Source organism: Somniosus microcephalus, chromosome 3, assembly GCF_052327205.1.
Source record: "Somniosus microcephalus isolate GS21.2 chromosome 3, FLI_Smic_1.0, whole genome shotgun sequence".
Classification (NCBI taxonomy): Eukaryota; Metazoa; Chordata; class Chondrichthyes; order Squaliformes; family Somniosidae; genus Somniosus; species Somniosus microcephalus.
In genome coordinates, this window is record NC_140989.1 from 296675787 (window position 1) to 296695970 (window position 20184).

Below are 20184 nucleotides of genomic sequence, written 5' to 3' on the forward strand. Positions count from 1 at the left end.
TTTGGACACACCCTCTACTTAGTGGCCCGCGAGGGCAATGCCTTCTGCAAACTTTGGCGGCCCCTGCACGCCCTGCTGCACCTCCTCAAAGTGAGGCCATTGGCTGCTGCAAGGCTGGGGGCAGGCTCCTGAGGGGCACATGTCATGACGGCAGATGCCCTTGGGGGTCGGCCTAGACGAGGTCTGGCCGTCGAGGGGCCGGCTGGTGAATGCTGCAGCTGTGGCTGGCCAGCATCAGTCGCTGCAGCAGCTCCACTGGGGGAGTGGCAGTGGCGGCTGGAGGAATGGGGGCAAGCTGGCGGATGGCAGGCACTCGCTGGTCGCCTGAGACACTGGCACTCGGCCGGGCCAGCACTGCAGCATGCGCACCAATCTGCCAAGGGACAGACCGCTGTGCTGCTGCAGCGCGCCGGGTGCCCTGGCGATGCCTGGCTGACACAGCGAGTGTGGCAGCAGTGAGTGCCCGTGTTGACCTGTTCAGTGACCGCATCAGAGCACCCAGTGATTGCACGGCACCACTGATCACCTGGCCACTCGCTGCCTGAGCTGCCCCGAATTCCGCCCGACTGGTGGCCTGTGAGGCCCCGAACTCGGTCACACTCCGAGACAGGGACTCGATGGCCTCAGGCAACCGTGCCACTACCCCCATGAGCTCCGTGTGCCGGCGCTCCGAGTCCGCGGACAAGTCCTCGAGGCGGCGCATCTCCTCGGCGTTGGCCGTCTCCGGACTGGAGGTCGGACTCTCCCTCTGGGGAGAAGGCCGCCGAGCTGGCCGACCCTTCCTGCGTTGCTGGACGCCGCTGGGCCCAGCAATTGGACTCCCCTCCGACCCTTCCCCCCTCTGGGGAGAAGGCCGCTGAGCTTCCACCCCCCCTCCCGCATTTCTGCAGGCCGCTGGTCCCAGGAGCTACCCTCCCCTCCGACACTTCCCCCACGCTCCCCTCCAGGGAAGACGTGTCCCCTACATTGGCATGGGTTGCCGCGGCTGAGGGTTCCCCTGATGGGCCGCCTTCCTCTTGCTCCTCCTCCTCCTCCTCTTCTGAGGGGCTGTCACTGGCAAGTTCAGGGACCTCCTCCTCACCATCTGAAAGCAGGAAGGCACAAGAGTAGCTTTAGAGTGAGGAGAGGGCGTCAGCGAGGGATGCATGAGTGGTGGCATTCAGCGCATTGGTCGGACAGTGGCAAAGGATGTAGATCTGATGCGCAAGTGGGACGAGAGAGGTCCAAAAGGTGATGTCCTTACCATTGGTGCCCAGAACAGGGTCGGCATCTCCAGATGCAACGGGGCCAATCACCCGGGCACCCATGATGCGCTCCACGCGATGTTGCAGCTCGGTGAGCGGCTGGATCTGGGGTCCGCCTCCCCCGGTCGCAGTCCGGCTCCTCTTATTATTGGCCAGCTTGGCCTGCAAGAGAAAGGACGGCCTCTAAGTACAGTGTGTAGCCCTGATCTTGTGTGCACTGCCTCCCATGGTCGAATAGCCTGGCCAGTGTGTAGCCCTGATCTTGTGTGCACTGCCTCCCATGGTCGAATAGCCTGGCCAGTGTGTAGCCCTGATCTTGTGTGCACTGCCTCCCATGGTCGAATAGCCTGGCCAGTGTGTTAAGTGCACAATGTGCAATTGATGTTCATGAGTGTCCCATAGCTGCTGCATGAGGGCTGGCCATTAGGGCTTTCAGGTCCCTTTGCCCATAATGTGAGGTGCACATGCAAGGATGAGGAGGACACTGGAAAGGGTACTCATCCTGACAATCCTGGCGAGGTCATTTAGCTTTTTGCGGCATTGGACACCGCTCCTGGGGACCTCGCTGTTGGATGTCACCTTGGTGGCGACATGCCTCCAGGCTCTCCGGTAGACGCGGGCCGGCGGCTTCCTGCCATTGTCCGGAAACAAAATATGGCGTCTCTTCTCCACAGCACCAACCAGCACCCTCAGATCAAGCTCTGAGAAGCGCTGCACTCGTTCACGGGCCTTCTCCATGGTTTCAGGCGCTATTTGGGTCCAGCAGCAGTGTTCAGGCCTAGCTGCAGGGCTCCACTATCCAGGGCGTGGCAGCAGACCAAGTCGACCCTTCCCCCTTGTGGTAAACCACTGTAGTTCACTGTGTTCACTGTTGTTGTTGTTGTTGTTGTCGTTCACTCTTGTTTCACTGTTGTGCCTGACTATGCCTCAGCTGACTCCGCCCCTGGGCTACCGAGTATAAGAGCGGCCGCATGGCAGCTCCTGGCATTCGGTCGTCCACTAGAGGCATAGTCCTGATCTGTCTGAAGTGCAATTCAGTAGTTAATAAAAGCCTGTCGTTCTGAACTCTGCCCAGCCTTTTATTAGAATTGATAGCGCATCACCCCTTAAGAGCTGGCCGGCGCCAGGGTGTCTGCTGTCAATCAAGAAATGGCCGCACCTGTGCTGCGCCCGGCCTCGGCGCTCTCGCTCAGCACCTCCGGCTTAGCGCCTAAAGAGAGGCGTGCATCGCCAGTTTTAGCGCTCGAGCAAACTCTTAGGGCGAAGCTAATGAATATCGGAGAAGTGGCCTCGAATTTGCGCCGGGCGCAAACTTTAGCAGCCGCCCGACTTTACCGCCCCAAAAGTGGCTGTAATGAATTTCTAGGCCTCAGTCTTTGGGAGCACACATCGGAAATTCGGGAACACGCTGCGCACAATTTTCTCACCATTCATTTCAGTCGTCAGTAAAGCATGTGTAACTTTGCCCTAATTTCCCAATGATCTATTTCTGGTGAGCAAGGCTCTCCGCCATGAACATAAATTTAGAAAATTAACCCCTAATTGCCATACAGTGGACGTAAACATTGTGTTGAGTATTTATTTGTCATTGGTTACGATATAGCATGATCCCAACATAACAGCAATAGATGGTATTTGAACAAGCTGTTGGGTGAATTTGTTTGTATTCCATTGCCACTCAAAAGTCTATGTTGGCTACTGTTAAAAAATCATGGGGAGATGATTTCCTCTTGTTGTATAGTTACATTGTAAACAGATTTGGGTAGATTTCCTTGGTTCAATTTTTCTAGAGAAATTGTAAACCTGGTCAAACATAATTCTCTATTCTCACTGGAGGAAATCTTCCTGAATGTGTTTACAATTTGGCTACAAATGGCTACAGAGAAAATCATCCTCATTGAGTACAATCCAGAATGAACAATTGTTTGCAGTGTTGTTTGGAAGACCTGATCATAACTGCTTTTAAGGGCATTAATCTCAGGTAATCTCAGTATACTGTGTCTGTTGAAAAATCCTAATTGTACATAAAGGCTGAGGTTCTATCAAAGGTCATCTAATGTTGTGCTGCAGGATGAAGATGGAAAAGGATTATCGGATGAAGAAATTCGAGCAGAGGTGGACACGTTCATGTTTGAAGGCCATGACACTACAGCGAGTGGAATCTCCTGGCTTTTGTACTGTCTGGCCCAACACCCAGAGCACCAGCAAAAGTGTAGAGAAGAGATCCGGGAACTTCTGGAGGGGCACAAACAAATCAATTGGTGAGTTTTAAGCTAATCTTGCTTTTATCTGTTGTTACATGGTACAGAGCTACCTGCACTTAACCAGGCTTTGAGGCCATTGTGCTTTACATAAAGTGTCAGAATGATTCTGCAGAATTTTGCTTGGCCAGAAACCAGCCACTGGACTGTGGATGAGTTTGGCTACAGATCAGTTTCCAGCACGCAGCACAACACCCTGCTTTGTGAACCACAGGCTGTGCAATCATAGTTCCTCTGACACTTGCGCAAACTTGGAACAACCTGTGCTTGTGAAACCAATATAATGACAGCTGGGGAATCAGTTTTCACTGTAGCACAAGTATTCTTGAACAGTTTTCGCGATTACAACTTGTTTTTATATGTACTATTTTTCCATGATACATAGATCCGGTGCTGTCAGGCGGATGTAAACGATCCCATGGCACTATTTTGAAGAAGAGCAGGAGAGTTCTCCAAAGTGTCCTGGCCAATGTTTACCCCGCAACCAACACCACTAAAAAAACCAGATTATCTGGTTATTATCACATTGCTGTTTGTGGGAGCTTGCTGTGCGCAAATTGGCTGCCACGTTTCCTACATTATAACAGTGACTACACGTCAAAAGTAAGTCATTGGCTGTAAAGTGCTTTAGGACGTCCTGAGGTCATAAAGGCGCTATATAAATGCAAGTCTGTTTTTCTTTCTTCCCGATGTTGTCATTGTGTTCTTAAATATGAAGAGTAGGCCTTGGGAACCATTTGCAAATAATATCTGTCCAAGAAGTGGACTCAACTGCTTGTGTGTTACAGTACCAGAACTTCACTTTAAATAACTATTGCAACTCAAAGGTCTTTGGTACATTTTCTATTATGAGTTGAACCAAAAGAAAACTCTGTGAAGTTTTAGAAAGGAACAAGGTAATAAACCACAGATATACCACAAATTAAGATGATGTAGCATTTAATATATAAAACCTGGGCAGAACAATGGCTGATGGCAAGTGTAAAGTACTACACAGAGAAAGGAAAATGGGCAGTGTATATAATCTGGTGTTGAAATAGCTAAAGAGGATACCGAAAGAGACATGGGGAGAAATTCAACATTGTTTCACCCATTTTATGGGCGTTAAGTGAATGTTGGGAGATCAATTTTGTGTCGCAATCTCTTGCGCTCGATCACCCTCCGAAGTATGTCAGCTTCCAAATCGGAAGCGGACGACTTTTAGGTGTCTGGGGCGCCCACCTAAAACAGGGATTAGGCACCTTATATATACAAATTGGGGTTCTTACGCCAATTGTAAGATCCTGATTGAAATTTGTGTACCCAGTCTTGAGCGATTTAACCAGCTGTCCTTAAAGGGCACTCAAGAAATAGCCAGAAAATAACTGCTGGATTGTGGATGAGTCTGGCTCCAGGTCAGTGTGCCATAACACCCTCCCTTGTGCTCTTTAAATGAACCTCTGCTTATAGCTCAATCCCTAGCAACCTTTGAGCCCATTTTATGTGGCTGTATAGATGACTCTATGTTAAGTTGCGCAACTATTGCTCTGTTGACACATTGACAGATGTAGGGATATCAGTCCGTATATGTGCGTATGAGGGTACAGGCTGGTGGGCGAGTGCCTTTAATCCACACTGACCTGCTTTGCATCACTCTATGTGGCCTCCTTGTGTCAAAAACAGAGGTCAGGAGAATTCCAATGGGGAAACTCATTGTGGCACTATTGTAGATGCTGTGATTAAATGGCCGTGCCACAATTGACGCAAATATTTACGAACACCTAAGTGACAGCAGTAAAAAAAAAAGGATAAGAAATATGAGAAATGGACTGAAAATTACACAAAGAATCTTTTTAAAGTGCTCTTTAAATGAACTTCTGCTTAACAGCTCAATCCCCAGCAACCTTTGAGCCCATTTTATGTGAGGGTTAAGCATACGCAAGTGTCAGGAAATTGCATAGATATCTGAATGCTGTCAGTGAGGCAGCATATTGAAATGACTCTCCCACCTGTTTCATGTGGGAGCTTCCTGTGACCATCATGACAAGTGACATGATGCACTAAATGGGCAGAGATAGAGCATTGCAGAGCTCCACCGTAATTTCTGATTGGTTACGTTCACTTTACACCTGGCGTAATCAGTTGAAAAATCCAGGCTACAATCTCAGTCTCATCTGTCTCCACCCAAACAAGAAATCACTAATTAGCCATATCGAGAGCTGAACTCGCCAGCCTTGTGTGAAAAGATTGTCTCACAAACTGCACGTGAGTAACACTGCAGAAAATTACTGGCACTAAAAAGCTAACATAAAAGCAATGAGATTAAAATTCAATAGAAACTATGGGTGGGATTTTGCCCCCCCGCCCAGCCCCCCACGATGGATGGGAGAGGGTCGGGTGGGAGGGGTTAAATTGACAAATATGCAAAACCCACCGTGAGCGCGCCTACTTCCGGTTTAACCACGCCGTGTTTGTGGGCATCCGAGTAACCCGTGATTATAATATGTTAATACAATCTCCAGTGGACCCCGGCCGCGGCCTTCTATCGCTGGCCTTCCCGCCCAGCACCCTGACAATCTGGCTGGCTACCTGCCGGAAAACGGGACAAAGAAATTATAATGAGGTGTTTGGCATTTACAGGTGCTCCCTCTCCATAAATATCGAGGCCAATGTGTAAAGGGCGATTTTAACCTTGCCCACCTGGCGGGAACCGGGTCGTTAAAATCAGCCGCGATTCTTACCCATCGGTGCAGTTTATGCAGTCTTCAATGTTAATCTGCTCTTCTGAGCAAGCAGCAGGGACACCCGCTGAAGCCGGTGGAGTCCTTCTTTAAATATGCAGATCAGGATCCGAAGATGTCATCAGGGGATGCCGTTGTGGCTTTCCCGCCAGGTGAAGACAGACGGAGGAGGATCTGGGGCCATAAGAGATCAGGAGTGCTTTAGGTTTCCCTGCTCTGGGATTCCCCCTCCCCCGCCGAGCTCCCTTCACTCCCGCTAGATCCTCCCGAATGCCACCCTCCGCAACCTACCTTTGGTGCCGGTCAGCAGCCTCTTGTCACCCGAACTTCCGCTCCCGCCTGCCAGCCAGCTGCCACTTTCTGTTTTGGGGCGGGCTGATCGGCGGTAAACAGATGAGCCACACGTCACACTGCCGAGGTCGGGGGCAGGACGGGGTGAGGGGGTCGGGGGGCCCTAGCCTCACGACCTGCCCACCTGATTCTCATCAGGGCTGTAGCTTCGTGCAGAACATGCCAGTTTTATTTGGACTTTTATCAGGCGAAGTACTTACTGGCATAGTCGAAGTATTCCAAAAGTGTGTAAATGAGCAGCCCCCTCACGGAAATTCGATATCGTAGAGTGGAACAGAAGCTGGGCCGGCTCCACTCGGGATTCTTAAGCGATCACTGGGAAACTGCCACCAAAAAAAAAATCACTGCTGTGGAGCCAGAAAGAGCAGGAGTGCTCCCCCAACTCCACAGTATACTTATCGCAAATGGCTCGAAATTCATTTCTTCAAAAGGACGAGTTGCTACTGGCACTGGCAGCTCGCTCAATTAATATTAATGAGGACTGAGGCGCAATTTTGGTCTGGCATCGGGCCTCCCAGTTGGAGCCTCGTCGGGAGCTGATGAATTTGTACCCCTCTGCTCTTTGGTATTTGCACACAAATTCACCCTCGTCTTACTAAGTCACATCCTTTTGTTCCTTGACAGGGAATTACTCAGTAAGATGCCTTACATTACATTGTGCGTAAAGGAGTCTCTGCGACTTTGCCCCCCTGTCCCAGGAATATCCAGGAGGCTGACCAAACCACTCACATTCTTTGATGGGAGAAAGTTACCTGAAGGTTTCATTTTATAAGTACATTTATGATATTCGAGAATTCTTATTAAACTCTGATCTTTTGAGTATATTCTGATGGCTCTGAATCTACTTTTAAGCAACTGCCCTTTTTCACAGAGTACAGTGAATACAACATCATGATGAGCATGACATATAATGATGTCGTATGACAGCAAAGCAATAGTTGTTTTATCTAATAGGGATAGATACTGTTCTCTGCAGCCGCGACCGAGAGTTCCGAAGGCTGTGTTGCCTGCCCGGTGCCAGGGATAAGGATAACTCCTCACGGCTGGAGAAGAATTTGGAGTGTGAGGGGGAGGATCCAGTTGTCATAGTCCACGTAGGAACCAATGACATAGGTAGAACTAGTAATGAGATTGTGCTGAGAGAGTTTGAGGAGCTAGGGTCGAAATTAAATGGCAGAACCTCACAGGTAATAATCTCCGGATTGTTACTTGGGCCACGCGCAAATTGGCATAGGGACAACCAGATTAGATGATTAAATGCGTGGCTCAAAGAGTGGTGTGGGAGGCAGGGGTTTCAATTCATGGGGTACTGGCAACAGTACTGGGGAAAGAGGGAGCAGTTCCATTGGCTCCACTTAAACTGGGCTGGGATTGTTGTCCTGGCAAATCGAATAACTCGGGCAGTAGATAGGGCTTTAAATTAATGAAGGCGGGGGGTGGTGTGGAAGGATTCAGGAAAGGGTCAATTTAAAAGCAGTGAGAGAAATGTCAAAGCTGTAGCGCTGAGTAGTGATTTGGGTAAAAATAAGCGGAGTGTGTCAGGAAGGAACAGAGTTTAACAAAGGTAATAGGGCATCAGTGACTAAGGTGCCATGAGGGAAAAATAGAAAAAGTTAAAGCTAAAGGCACTATCTCTGAATGCGCGAAGTATTTGCAACAAAATAGATGAATTAATAGCACAGATAGGAATAAATGGGTTTGATGTAAGAGCCATTACGGAGACGTGGTTGCAGAGTGACCAAGGTTGGGAACTATATATTCCAGGATACTTGACTTTTAGAAGAGATAGGCAGAATGGAAAGGGTGGGTGTAGCCCTAGTAATAAAGGATGGGATAAAGACAGTAGAGAAAATATTTTAGCTCGGAAAAATAAGATGTAGTATCACTTTGGGTGGAGCTAAGAAACAACAAGGGGCCGAAAACACTTGGAGTAATTTATAAGCCCCCGAACAGTAGTTGTAGTGCCGGGCACAGTATAAATCCGGAAATTAAAGGTGTATGTAACAAGAGTAATACAGTAATTATGGGCGACATTAATTGTCATACAGACTGGGCAAACCAAATTTGCTGTAATAGTGCAGAGGACGAGTTCATGGAATGCATTCATGATAGTTTTCTAGATCAGTATGTCGAGGAACCAACTGAGGAACAGGTTATTTTAGATCTAGTATTGAGCAATGAGACAGGGTTAATTAATAACCTTATAGTAAAGGAGCCTCTGGGGAGCAGTGATCATAATATATTAGAATTTCATGTTGAGTTTGAGAGTGATTTAGTTAAGTTTGAAACTAGGATCTTAAATCTGAACAAAGCAAACTATGTAGGTATGAGAGGCGAGTGGCTAAGATAGGTTGGGGAACTAGATTAAAAGATATGATCTTAGATAAGCAATGACAAACATTTAAAGAAATAATTTATAATTTACAACTAATATACATTCCCTTAAGGAATAAAAACCCCATGGGAAAAATGGTCCAACTGTGGCTAACGAGAGAAGTTAAAGATAGTATTAGATTAAAGGAAGAAGCTTATAATGTTGGCAAAAAGTGTAGTAAGCCGGAGGATTTTAGAATTCGGCAAAGGAGGACGAAGAAATTGATAAAGAGAGAGAAAATAGAATATGAGAGTAAACTAACAAGAGACATAAAAGCAGATTGTAAAAGCTTCTACAGGTATGTTAAAAAGGAAGAGATTTGCAAAAGTAAATTGGGACCCTTACAGGCAGAGACAGGAGTAATTATAATGGGGAATAATGAAATGGCAGAGACATTAAACAAATAATTTGTATCTGTCTTCACGGAAGAAGGTACAAAAACCATTCTGGAAATAGTGGGAAACCAAGGTTCTAGTGAGAATGAGGAACTTAAAGAAATTACTATTAGTAAAGAAATAGTACTGGAGAAATTATCGGGATGAAAAGCTGACAAATCCCCTGGACCTGATAGCCTACATCCTAGAGTTTTAAAAGAGGTGGTTACAGAGATAGTGGATGCATTGGGTTTTTTTCTTCCAGAATTCCTTAGATTCTAGAACTGTCCCCGCGGATTGGAATGTAGCAAATGTAACCTCACTATTCAAGAAAGGAGGGAGAGAGAAAACAGGGAATTATAGACCAGTTAACCTGACATCGGTAGTAGGGAAAATGCTAGAATCTATTATTAGGGGCATGGTAACTGGACAGTTAGAAAATCATAATATTATTGGGCAGAGTCAACGTGGATTTATGAAAGGGAAATCGTGTTTGACAAATCTAATAGAGTTTTTTGAGGTTGTAACTAGCAGGGTAGATAAGGGGAAACCAGCAGATGTAGCGCATTTGGATTTTCAGAAAGCATTCAATAAGGTGTCACACAAGAGGTTATTGCACAAAATTAGGGCTCATGGGATTGTGGGTAATATATTATAGCATGGATTGAGGATTGGTTAACAGACAGAAAACAGAGAGTAGGGATAAATGGGTCATTTTTAGGTTGGCTCGCTGTAACTAGTGGGGTACCGCAAGGATCAGTGCTTGGGCCTCAGCTATTTACAATCTATATTAATGACTTGGATGAGGGGACTGAGTGTAATGTATCCAAGTTTGCTGATGATACAAAGCTAGGTGGGAAAGTAAGTTGTGAGGAGGATGCAAAGAGCCTGCAAAGGGATATAGACAGGTTAAGTGAGTGGACAAAAACATGGCAGATGGAATATAATGTGGAGAAATGTGAAGTTATCCACTTTGGTAAGAATAGAAAGGTAGAGTATTTTTTAAATAGTTAGAGATTGGGAAATGTTGGTGTTCAGAAGGACCTGGGTGTCCTTGTACACGAATCACTGAAAGTTAACTGCAGGTACAGTAAGCAATTAGAAAAGCAAGTGGTATGTTGGCCTTTATTACAAAAAGATTGGAGTATAAGAGCAAAGAAGTCTCACTGCAATTAAATAGGGCCTTGGTGAGACCACACCTGGAGTATTGTGTACAGTTCTGGTGGTCTTGCCTTAGAGGGAATGCAACGAAGGTTCACCAGACTAATTCCTGGGATGGAGGGATTGTCCTATGTGGAGAGATTGAGGAGACTAGGCCTATATTCCCTAGAATTTAAAAAAATGAGAGGTGATCTCATTGAAACATACAAAATTCTTACAGGGCTTGACAGGGTAGATGCAGGGAGGATGTTTCCCCTGGCTGTGGAGTCTAGAACTAGGGGTCACAGTCTCAGAATAAGGGGTTGGCCATTTAGGACTGAGATGAGGAGAAATTTCTTCACTCATAGGGTTGTGAATCTTTGGAATTCTCTACCCCAGAGGGCTGTGGATGCTCAGTCGTTGAGTATATTTAAGACAGATCGATAGATTTTTTTGATATTTAGGGAATCACGGGATATGAGGATAGTACGGGAACGTGGAGATTAGGTAGAAGATCAGCCATGATCTTATTGAATGGCAGAGGAGGCTCGAGGGGCCGAATGGCCTCCTGATCCTATTCCATATGTTCTTATGTTCTAATCAAAATCAAAGCTTTACGAGCTAAGCTTAAGAATGATGATAATGTCCCTTTAAAAACAGAAGGTGAAAAGTTTGAGTTTTACTATGTGGGTGGGTATTATATCTTATCATTGCCAGTTCTCTGAACTACTTGCACACCTGGCACTCTTGCCACTGCCTCCTTTGTGTGTCTTTTGCTTTTCCCTCCTCTGCTATCGTAACTTGTGTTACTCATCACGTTATAAGGTTTGAATCGGTTCGGATATTGAATTTATTTGATGGAACACCCTGTTGGATTCAAGAATTGTTTATATGCTTAACAGTATTATAATCTTCACTGCAATGTCGAGTAAGGCTCACTGAAGAATAGATTGTTTAGTGCTGACAAGCTCTTTTCTTTCTGTGTTTGTGCTTCTGTTAGGTTCAAACCTAAGAACTGATAACTTTTTCTGGCTAGGTTACTGCTTGTGTTCACAGAGAAGTATGGAATTTACTCCCATCAAACATAGTTAAAGCTATGTCAATTCATTCTTTTAAAAATAGAGATGTTATAAGGATAACCGTACACATGGGTGGTCCATCAAGGGCTGCTGTGATCATCCACGGAAAGCAATTTATTAGTTTTGAAAAATGTAGATCAATGGCCCAGAAATTCGGGTCGGAGGCTTCCCGCAGGTACAAGCCTCCAACCTGCACTCACCTAGCGTGCCGGCCGTTGAGCTGTAGGCCCGCGTGGGATTTCGATCCTGGGCCTCCTCCAACTGCCGGCGTGCAGTGCTTGCGTATCCCAGGGGCGCAGTTAGTGCGATGTGTCCCCTGGGATCACGTGGGCCATGGAGAGCCAATGGTAGCAGGGACTGCTTCGTTCATAAGTTTGACAGGAAGAGCTGTCAAAACTATAAATACTATAAGCCCCAAAACATCACTAAAACTTCAAATAATTTTTTTTTAAAACATCACATTTTTAAAATAACTATAAATTACATAAAATAACTATTTTAAACAATCATTTGAATTTTTGAAAAAATTAATTACATTTTGTAACGGGGCTAAAAATAAACTTACCTTTCTTTAAAGAATTTAAAAATAATAAACCTGTGGAAAAAATGTTTTAATTTTAATTAATTCACCACTTACCTTCTTAAAAGCAGGCCTTGCGCCTGCTTTTTACATGTGTAACTCCTGGAGATTTACCCTTCTGGAGAAACCTGCAAAAAAAACGTAAGTTCCATGCGCACGCGCTGCCTCTCCGGCGTCCGCGTTCGACCTCTGAACCCTTTCCTTTAAGGGAACGGAAGTTCCGGTTTCCTGCGCATGCGCAGTGCATGCACGAAACCGGCACTTCCATTGGGCCTACGGGTGAGTACCCCGTGCGTACTCACCCGTGGAGACCCGAATTTCTGGGCCATTATGTTTATTTGTTGCCCTTAGCTATCTTTTTGCATAAGGAGAAATTTCACAGGGCTTAATCATTTTGGCAATTCAACCTGTGGTTATTTACCTCCCTGAAGAAATTGAACAATTTGTACTCTCTTCCCCAAGCTGGATAAAGTACATGATAGTATAAATTGCACTTGGTTTGTTGTGGGCTGAATTTCATTCCCTGTTTTATTTTCTTAACGGCATAATTAATCATTGCTCTTCATTCATCAAGGATATGGAGTGTAGTTCTTTCCAATTCAGAAACCTACAGGTAGATTTTAATTGTAGGCCTGGAACGCTCCTGCCACCGGGAGGCCCGATGCATTCTGAGGCTGGTATGTCATAGAACCCCGATTTTCATGCAGCAATGAGGCTGGTGCCTAGGCACCAGTAAATATGGCAGCAGAGCAGTGGTAAGTGCACAGCATTTTAGCTCTACTACTGCCCCGTTTCCAACATTTGGGTTGACGATTGGCTCCCCTGTGTCGAGCACTGCCAAGTCATATGGTTAAATGCAGAGTAAGCTTCCTCTAGTCTGCCCCAGCATGCACCTTAGCCCAACTTCATAAGGGCACGCTCTACTCTACCAATGTGACATTTTTCCATTCCTGTCAGAGTGGGATTGTCAGCTGAGTGATGAATTAGAGGCAGTTTAATGCTTTGGGCTCATGCCACTGGAACTGGAATGACTGACCAATCAGATTCTATGGGGTTAATTTTAACCACAAAACAACAGGTGGCTTTGGGCTGGGTGGGACGTTAAAATTTTAAAAATTTCAAACCACCTCCAAACGGCCCACATCTGCTTTTAATGGAAGCAGAATGGGGGTGGGGGCGGGCAGGAGGGGGGTTGGCCATTTAAATATTATAGTGAGGCTGTGTGCGTCATATTTAGCCTTTCTTCCAGGTTTAAGCCTGGCCGGCTGGGTTTCCCAGACCTCAGGCAACCAGGCAGCTAAAGGGAGGCAAGGGCTGCTTTGTGGAGGAGTTAAGTGCTTTTCCAGCACTGCTTGTGGGCCAGGAGGAGCTGGAGTGCCTACTCCCAGCCCACCAAGCTTACCTGCTTCCCTGCTCGTCATCGGACCTCCACCCAACCGCCCCGGATCCAAAGACCCCCCGCCCCCCTCCCCCTGAGAGTGGACCTCCCGGATCAGAAATCGGACCCCCCCACACTCCCACTAACCCAGCTGCAGGCTCCCTACCTGCTCCTGGCCTGTGGCCTCCTCGGAATATTCCCTATCCAACAGGGAGCCAAGCCTGTCAATCAGGCTGGCTTCCGGGCGGGGAACTTGTTGAAACAGAAAGACGCACGCTATGGAGTCAAAACTCTACAGTATGCTCGGAAACCTGGCCAAAACTCCCCCCGTCCCGCCCCTCTCCCCAAGCTCTCACAGCCTATTTAAGAGACTTTCATTCCATTCGGCTGAATTTGTGCCTTGGTCACCGAGGTGAAAGACCAAAATCTAACCCACTCTGCTATCCAACCCTAAAAATATATATTTTTTTAATTATACAGAGCACAGCAGAAACAGTTTTCCTCAATGCTATTGGAACAAAAATCTTTGTGTACTTTTTCAGTATTTCTGAAATGAGGACAGAGTGAGGGTGATTTTCATGTGCTTACCACTTCGTTTTCACCTATAGACCAAAATGATCAGTTAGAAGCGCTGACCTGCCGCTTGTTGTCCGCCTGCCCCGCTCGAAGTAGGCCAAATCCTCATGAATACATACAAATTGGGGTCAAGTGACATGTTAGGACCCCCAATGCCATTTTTGTCACTGCTTGCGTTGCTCATCCTGCTTACCTAACGTGGGCAGGAGTAGGTTATTTTGAGCATACATGTAAGGCAGGAAAATGATGCAGAGTATAGGAGACCTTAAAAAAACAGAAGGAAGCAGTATGTCTCTGCATGCTTGGGAAACTGTTGCTAATGTTCAGTTGTATTTTCACAGGTTGTCTGGTTGGTGTAAGTATCTACTGCATTCACAGGAATTCTATGATCTGGGATAATCCAGAGGTAACTTCCTCTTCCATTACTAGAATATAAAGTGTTCACACCATTACCTTTACCATATGCACTCTTTGCTTTCGTAGTCTGTGCCAGTACCTCCATACAAGTGCCGCTGGATGATTTTCCATTGCATAACCTACCATATCATTGCTAACTCATAGCAAGTACAGGATGAAACTTAAATATAGATATATAAAATAACATTAAAAATACCCATTGTACGTATTTATATTTTATTGGATTCATTTATTATACTGTCACATATTTAGGGTATATCACACATAAAGCATGGTCTGCCTAGAATGTGTATCCAACTGTATGTATATTTTAAATACATTATGTTAAAAACCATAGGATAATGGATGGTGCTGCTTAAACATTTTAATATCCAACACCATACTGGAAGGCAAAAAGCTGTACAAGGAAGAAAGCAAATCCGAAATGTACTGTATATTAAAGTGGACTTGCAGTTTCTAACCCTAAATGCAGCAGATGTGCTTCTGTGGGCCTTTTGCAACTTTACAGAATGTTAGGTGCGACCACTTCCTTCCTCCGGTTTCCTCTGGAGGCCAGAATTTCTACCCCACCCACCCCCTTTACCTCTAACTCTCTCTGGTCTCTTACTATGCTTTACCTTCCCTTTTCACCCTCCAGTTTCTCACGCTCTTCTACCTTCCTGCTCAACCCCACCCCCTTAACCCTACATTCCTCCTCCCCACCACCCCTCTCCACCTTCCTCATCTGCCCTCCAACATCAGTCCGTTCTTGGCCCTGGTGCAATTATTGGCTGGCCTTCTAATACTGCTTGACTTGAAGACTGAGCTTGGTCTTGACTGCCATGTGTCGTGCTATGGGAGATTGAGTGGTATATATTGAAGAATGGTCTCACTTAGTATAAACAGACTAATCAATGTCAAGCTATTGACATAGAATTGACCTCACTCATGAAAAGGGTTCTGAGTTACTCAGCCCCCTGCCTTTTGAGATAAATTCCACATTCAGTTTCTGAGCAGTGTATTTGAATCAGTAATCAGTTGGACAATAGCTGGTTTTATAGTAATATAAGTATGCAATACTGTTTTTTCAACCAGTACTGATATAGTGAACTCTTTACAGATCTGATTAATAATTACCTAGCAACCTAGTATACACTTGTGATCTCATATATAAAGAATGTATTTCTGAACAATACAGGTTGATAATACCTTATTCTTTTGTAGGTGTTTGACCCATTAAGATTTTCCCCTGAAAATTCAGCAAACAGAAACCCACATGCCTTCATACCCTTTTCTGCTGGACCAAGGTAGCAAAATATTTCTAATATTAGCAAAATAGAGCAGCTGATTGTCAGTTTAGTGTTGTTCTTGAGCTAATTGTTTTCTATGGAGACCTGGTTTATAGCTTATTAAATGAGTGGGTTCCAGTTCACTGGAGCAGTTCCAAATCCTTTGTTAATGTTGACTGATGCTTTATATTGGGAGTTACAGCACGAAGATCAATTTTCAAGGGACAATGAAATGGTATCATGGTCAGGTTGTTTGTGGGAGCTAATATTACTCACAGTAAGAGGCATTGTTTAAAATTGTAGGCCCCCCATAATAGTTGCAAAACCACTTTTTCCATTGTGCAGAATGGAGTTCAGGAAGCTTTCTTGCAACTCCCAGTTGTGTATTTATATCACTGACCTTTGCTTTTTACCTCAGGGTGCTGCCAACTATACAGTCAGAACATGGGTGTGGGTGGAGAGAAAAAAGTGAAAGGCCTAGAAATTGGATCAGGCCCAAAAACGGGCAGGGGCACCGGCCAGCGCTATTTGCCTGCGCCTCTTCTAAGTGGTGCAGGCAGCACGCAAAATTCGTGCTGTTTGCTCACTAACATGATTGGAGCACTAATCTCAGCGCTAAATGCACTGCTGATTGGCTTAGCACTCAACAGATGCAGTCTAATGGCCAATAAAGTTTGGCTTAGGCTCTCTGCACGACTTAAAGGGGAGGTGCTTTGTTGGAGAAGCACCTCATTGTCAGATGAGAAGACAGAATGGCCCAACAGCCAAGCGAGAGAGAGATGTTTTTCCAGTGGTGCACTGGAGGCCTTGGTCCTGGGGGCCCAATGACGGCGTGCTGTCCTTTAGCTGCAGAGAGGCAAGAGGACATTGAAGCTCACTTCCAGAAGGATTTAGGAAGAGATTGCACAATCCGTCGCGGCCACCAGAGTTGTCCCAAAGACGTGGATCCAGTGCCGCAGAAAGTTTAAAGACCTCTCTCAAGGCTGGTCAAGGTGAGTAAAGGCTTCAGCAAATGCCATATCCCACCATCTGCACCAGAAGCCTCACCCACTGCTCAATGCACCAAACCCCCATCAATCACCTACCAACAATCTCTACCTATTACCACTCATACCTCACAAATCGCAGCTTCACTTCACTCTCACACACTTACCACTGCTGCAAACCTCACACCTTGCACACACTGACAACTATTCAACCATGGTAGGCACATCACCCAAACACATTGCACCACACTCACCGACACACTTCCTTTCTCTTGCAGGCCAAGGTGGCGCATAACAGACGTGAGCAACAACAGACCAGTGGCGACAAAGCCAGGGTTGAGACCCTGACCGACCTCGAAGAAACCATCATTATTGGAGGGGCAGTGACAGAGTCCGTGGCCAGCGGAGAAGTTGAAACTATCGCTGATGATGACGGTATGGTCATACCTAATCCTTCTTCTCACATCCCACTTCCCCCCCCATCCCACAATCTCTTCTCACTTACAAGCTGCTGATGGCGTATGTATGAACATCTTGCTTACCCTCCCTCCCCTCAACCCTTGTGCCTTTCTGCTTTCAGATACCTAAGAAGTGCCACCAGCACAGCCTGTCCCTCATCATGTTCAGCAAACTGACGAAGAAGAAGAAGACGATGACAAAGATACATCAGCACTCCATTTGACACTCGCAGACACCAGATCAGAAAATAGCACTGCGTGTACTTTAGAGGGTAGTATAAAGGCAGGATCTGCACGTGGTGAGTCACCGGTCACGAGTGGGCTGCAGCAAGGCCAGGGGGAAAGGGTAGTTCGGGGGCCAACACCCCGGAGGGCGAGTTTGCACATGAGTTCTGTTCCACAGGACTCCGAAGATGACCTCAATGGGGTGGCCTTCAGAAGAAGGGTGATGGGCATGCACACGGAAATGCTAGGTGCAATGGCAAGCCTGTCAGAGAGCCTCTTGTCAATGTCAAGGAGCATGGAGGAGTCCGGCTCCAACATTGCACGGGGCTTTGCGCAGAGCTTGGAGCCCATGGTTTCCAGAATGGAAATGATGGGCAACTCCAGGAGAGACCTTGTGGACCCACAGATGATGCTGGGCAATCTCGCAGCTTCCATTGCAGCACAGGCGGAAGCGACCCAACATCTCAGTGCTGCAGTGGAAGCACAGACTGCTCTCCTGCAGGCTCAGCTTACTGCCACCGCAAGCTCAGACTGCTGTCAGCATTGCTGGGTTTACGAGTGTCGAAAGGGGCTTGCAGGGTGTCGCAGCAGGCCAGCAATCTGTCCTCCAACAGATTGCTAGGAATGCTGAGGCGCCGCCCCAGGGGAGTGGCAGTGGGTCTGTGGAACAAGAACCTGCTGTCCTCTCTCAGGAGGACAGCATTCCTACTCCCACCACTGCCACTCCACCATTGTACTTGCTGCTGCCTATCAGCCAGCCAGCCCGGACTGCTGCCACCCATGCTGAGGTGATGCAGCCTACAGCCGGGCCTTCTAGGTCCAGAGCTGGTCGAGGTTGTCCTGCAAGGCCATCTGTAGTCTCCCCCACTGAAAGTCAGCAGCCTTCCACCAGCTGTGCTGCAGCCACTGGGGGAGCACTGAGTAGGAGCACTAGACTAGGAAAGGGTACACGAAAGACATCACTAAGGGAATGCACAAGGATGAATAGTTGATATTGTAATTGCGATTGGATTTTGATAAATTTATGAATTTTGTTTGGCTAGTGTGTTTTGTGGTGGCTCTCATTTCAGCTTTGTGCCTAGGAGGACACTGTGATGTTCCGTGACAGAGGGGATGGTATGATGGGGAAGTGGTGAGCAACATGGATCTGGGGTTTCATTCAGTCGAATCGGAGTCTGATGAGGCGCGCACGGACAGCCCGTCCGGAATGGGGATTTGCTGTCTGGCCTGCCTCCTCCCTTGCTCCTTTTCCTCTTCCTCCTCCTCCTGAGGTGGTCTCGCAACCCCTGGTGACGAGGGCTGCGCCTTCATGATGGCCAAGTTGTGGAGGATGCAGCAGACCACCACGAAATGGGACACCCGCTCCAGAGAGTATTGGTAGGCTCTTCCCGAGCAAACCGTTGCTTAAGCACCCCGCTGGTCTGCTCGATGACTTTTCTCATGGCAGCATGGCTGTCATTATATGGTTGCTGGCCACAAGTGTTGGGGTTGTGGAGGGGAGTCAGCAGCCAGCTGCAGAGGGGATAGCCACCACCATCGGGTTTGACGTGGCTGGAAGATTGCTGGCACACCGGACTGGCGCAGGATGAAGGCATTCAACATCATGATGCGCTGGGCGTGGTCACACAACAACGGCACATTAAGTGAGTGGTAGCCTTTGCGGATTCGGAACATCTCAGATTTGTTACACAGTGCCTGCAAAGCCACGTGTGTGCATTAGATGGCGCCCTGCACCATGGGGAAGCCTGCTATACTGGCAAAGCCAATACGTGCTCGTCCTGTTTGTCTCTGTTCAGAAAGAAGACAATGAAGTCCCTTCTGGTCTACAGAGCCTCTGTGACTGCCCGGATGCAGCGATGGACGGCAAACTGAGAGATGTTAGCTGTGTCTCCTGCTCCAGACTGGAAGGATCCGGTGGTGAAAAAATTGAGGGCCACGGTGACCTTGAGGGCCACTGGGAGAGCCGTCGTCGCCCAGCTCTGTGGCTGCAGGTCTGGTTGCAGGAGGTGACAGAGTTCTGTGACCACCTCCTTTGTAAAGTGGAGCCTCCTAATACACTGCTCCTGGCTTAGGTGCAGGTAGGAGAAGTGCTCCCTGACGACCCTAGGTAGATATGGCCTGCTGAGATATGCTGAGAGCCACCCAGGCCCTCCTGCTTCTCCCTCTTCGAGCATCTTGTCCTCTTCTTTGCTCCCTACCCTCCATTTCCCTATGATACTCGAATTCAAGGGGGACTGCAAGGCAAGTAGTGCCCCCATGACTGGGAGCAAGTGGTGTGAGCAGAAGCCTTTAAATGAGAAGCAAGGCGTTCTCCACTTGCAGCAATACTCCCATGACCTCAGCAAATTTAAACCAGTTTAGAAAGCTCCAAGAGTTGCAGAAACTTAGACAGAGCTAGTAGAACTGAAATGTCAGCTGCAAGTTGTTGATGATGATCCCTTTCAATAGCGCTGCTGGGGACTCCTTCCTGCTGCTGAACACTTGGTGAACTGGTCGTGATTAGGAAAGGGCGGTAGCTGGAGCAGCAACGTCCAAAATGGCAGATCGGGCGTCAAACCAGCGTTGCACACTCACTGACATCACAACCTGCCTAATCTAAATATCTGCAACAAGCACAGGCAATGGCAGCATTTCAAACCTGCCCAAAGTGGCGGCCGCCACAGGCCCTGCCAGAAGCGGGCGGAAGCGAGGTGGCCACCATTTGTTCTTCAAAACGAGCCTTAACAGCCAACGCTAAACCCCCGAATTTCTAG

General features: G+C 47.2%; 1 protein-coding gene across 1 annotated transcript in view; it reads left to right on the forward strand.

Annotated features, from left to right (window-relative positions):
- LOC147122072 (cytochrome P450 4B1-like) overlaps positions 1-20184 on the forward strand; it is a 116898-nt gene that overhangs the window by 85863 nt on the left and 10851 nt on the right. Inside the window, exons 8-11 of the mRNA XM_085982792.1 lie at positions 3315-3505; positions 7201-7334; positions 14419-14483; positions 15698-15780. Coding sequence (XP_085838918.1) covers positions 3315-3505; positions 7201-7334; positions 14419-14483; positions 15698-15780 — 473 coding nt within the window. The remainder of the gene's footprint in view (positions 1-3314; positions 3506-7200; positions 7335-14418; positions 14484-15697; positions 15781-20184) is intronic.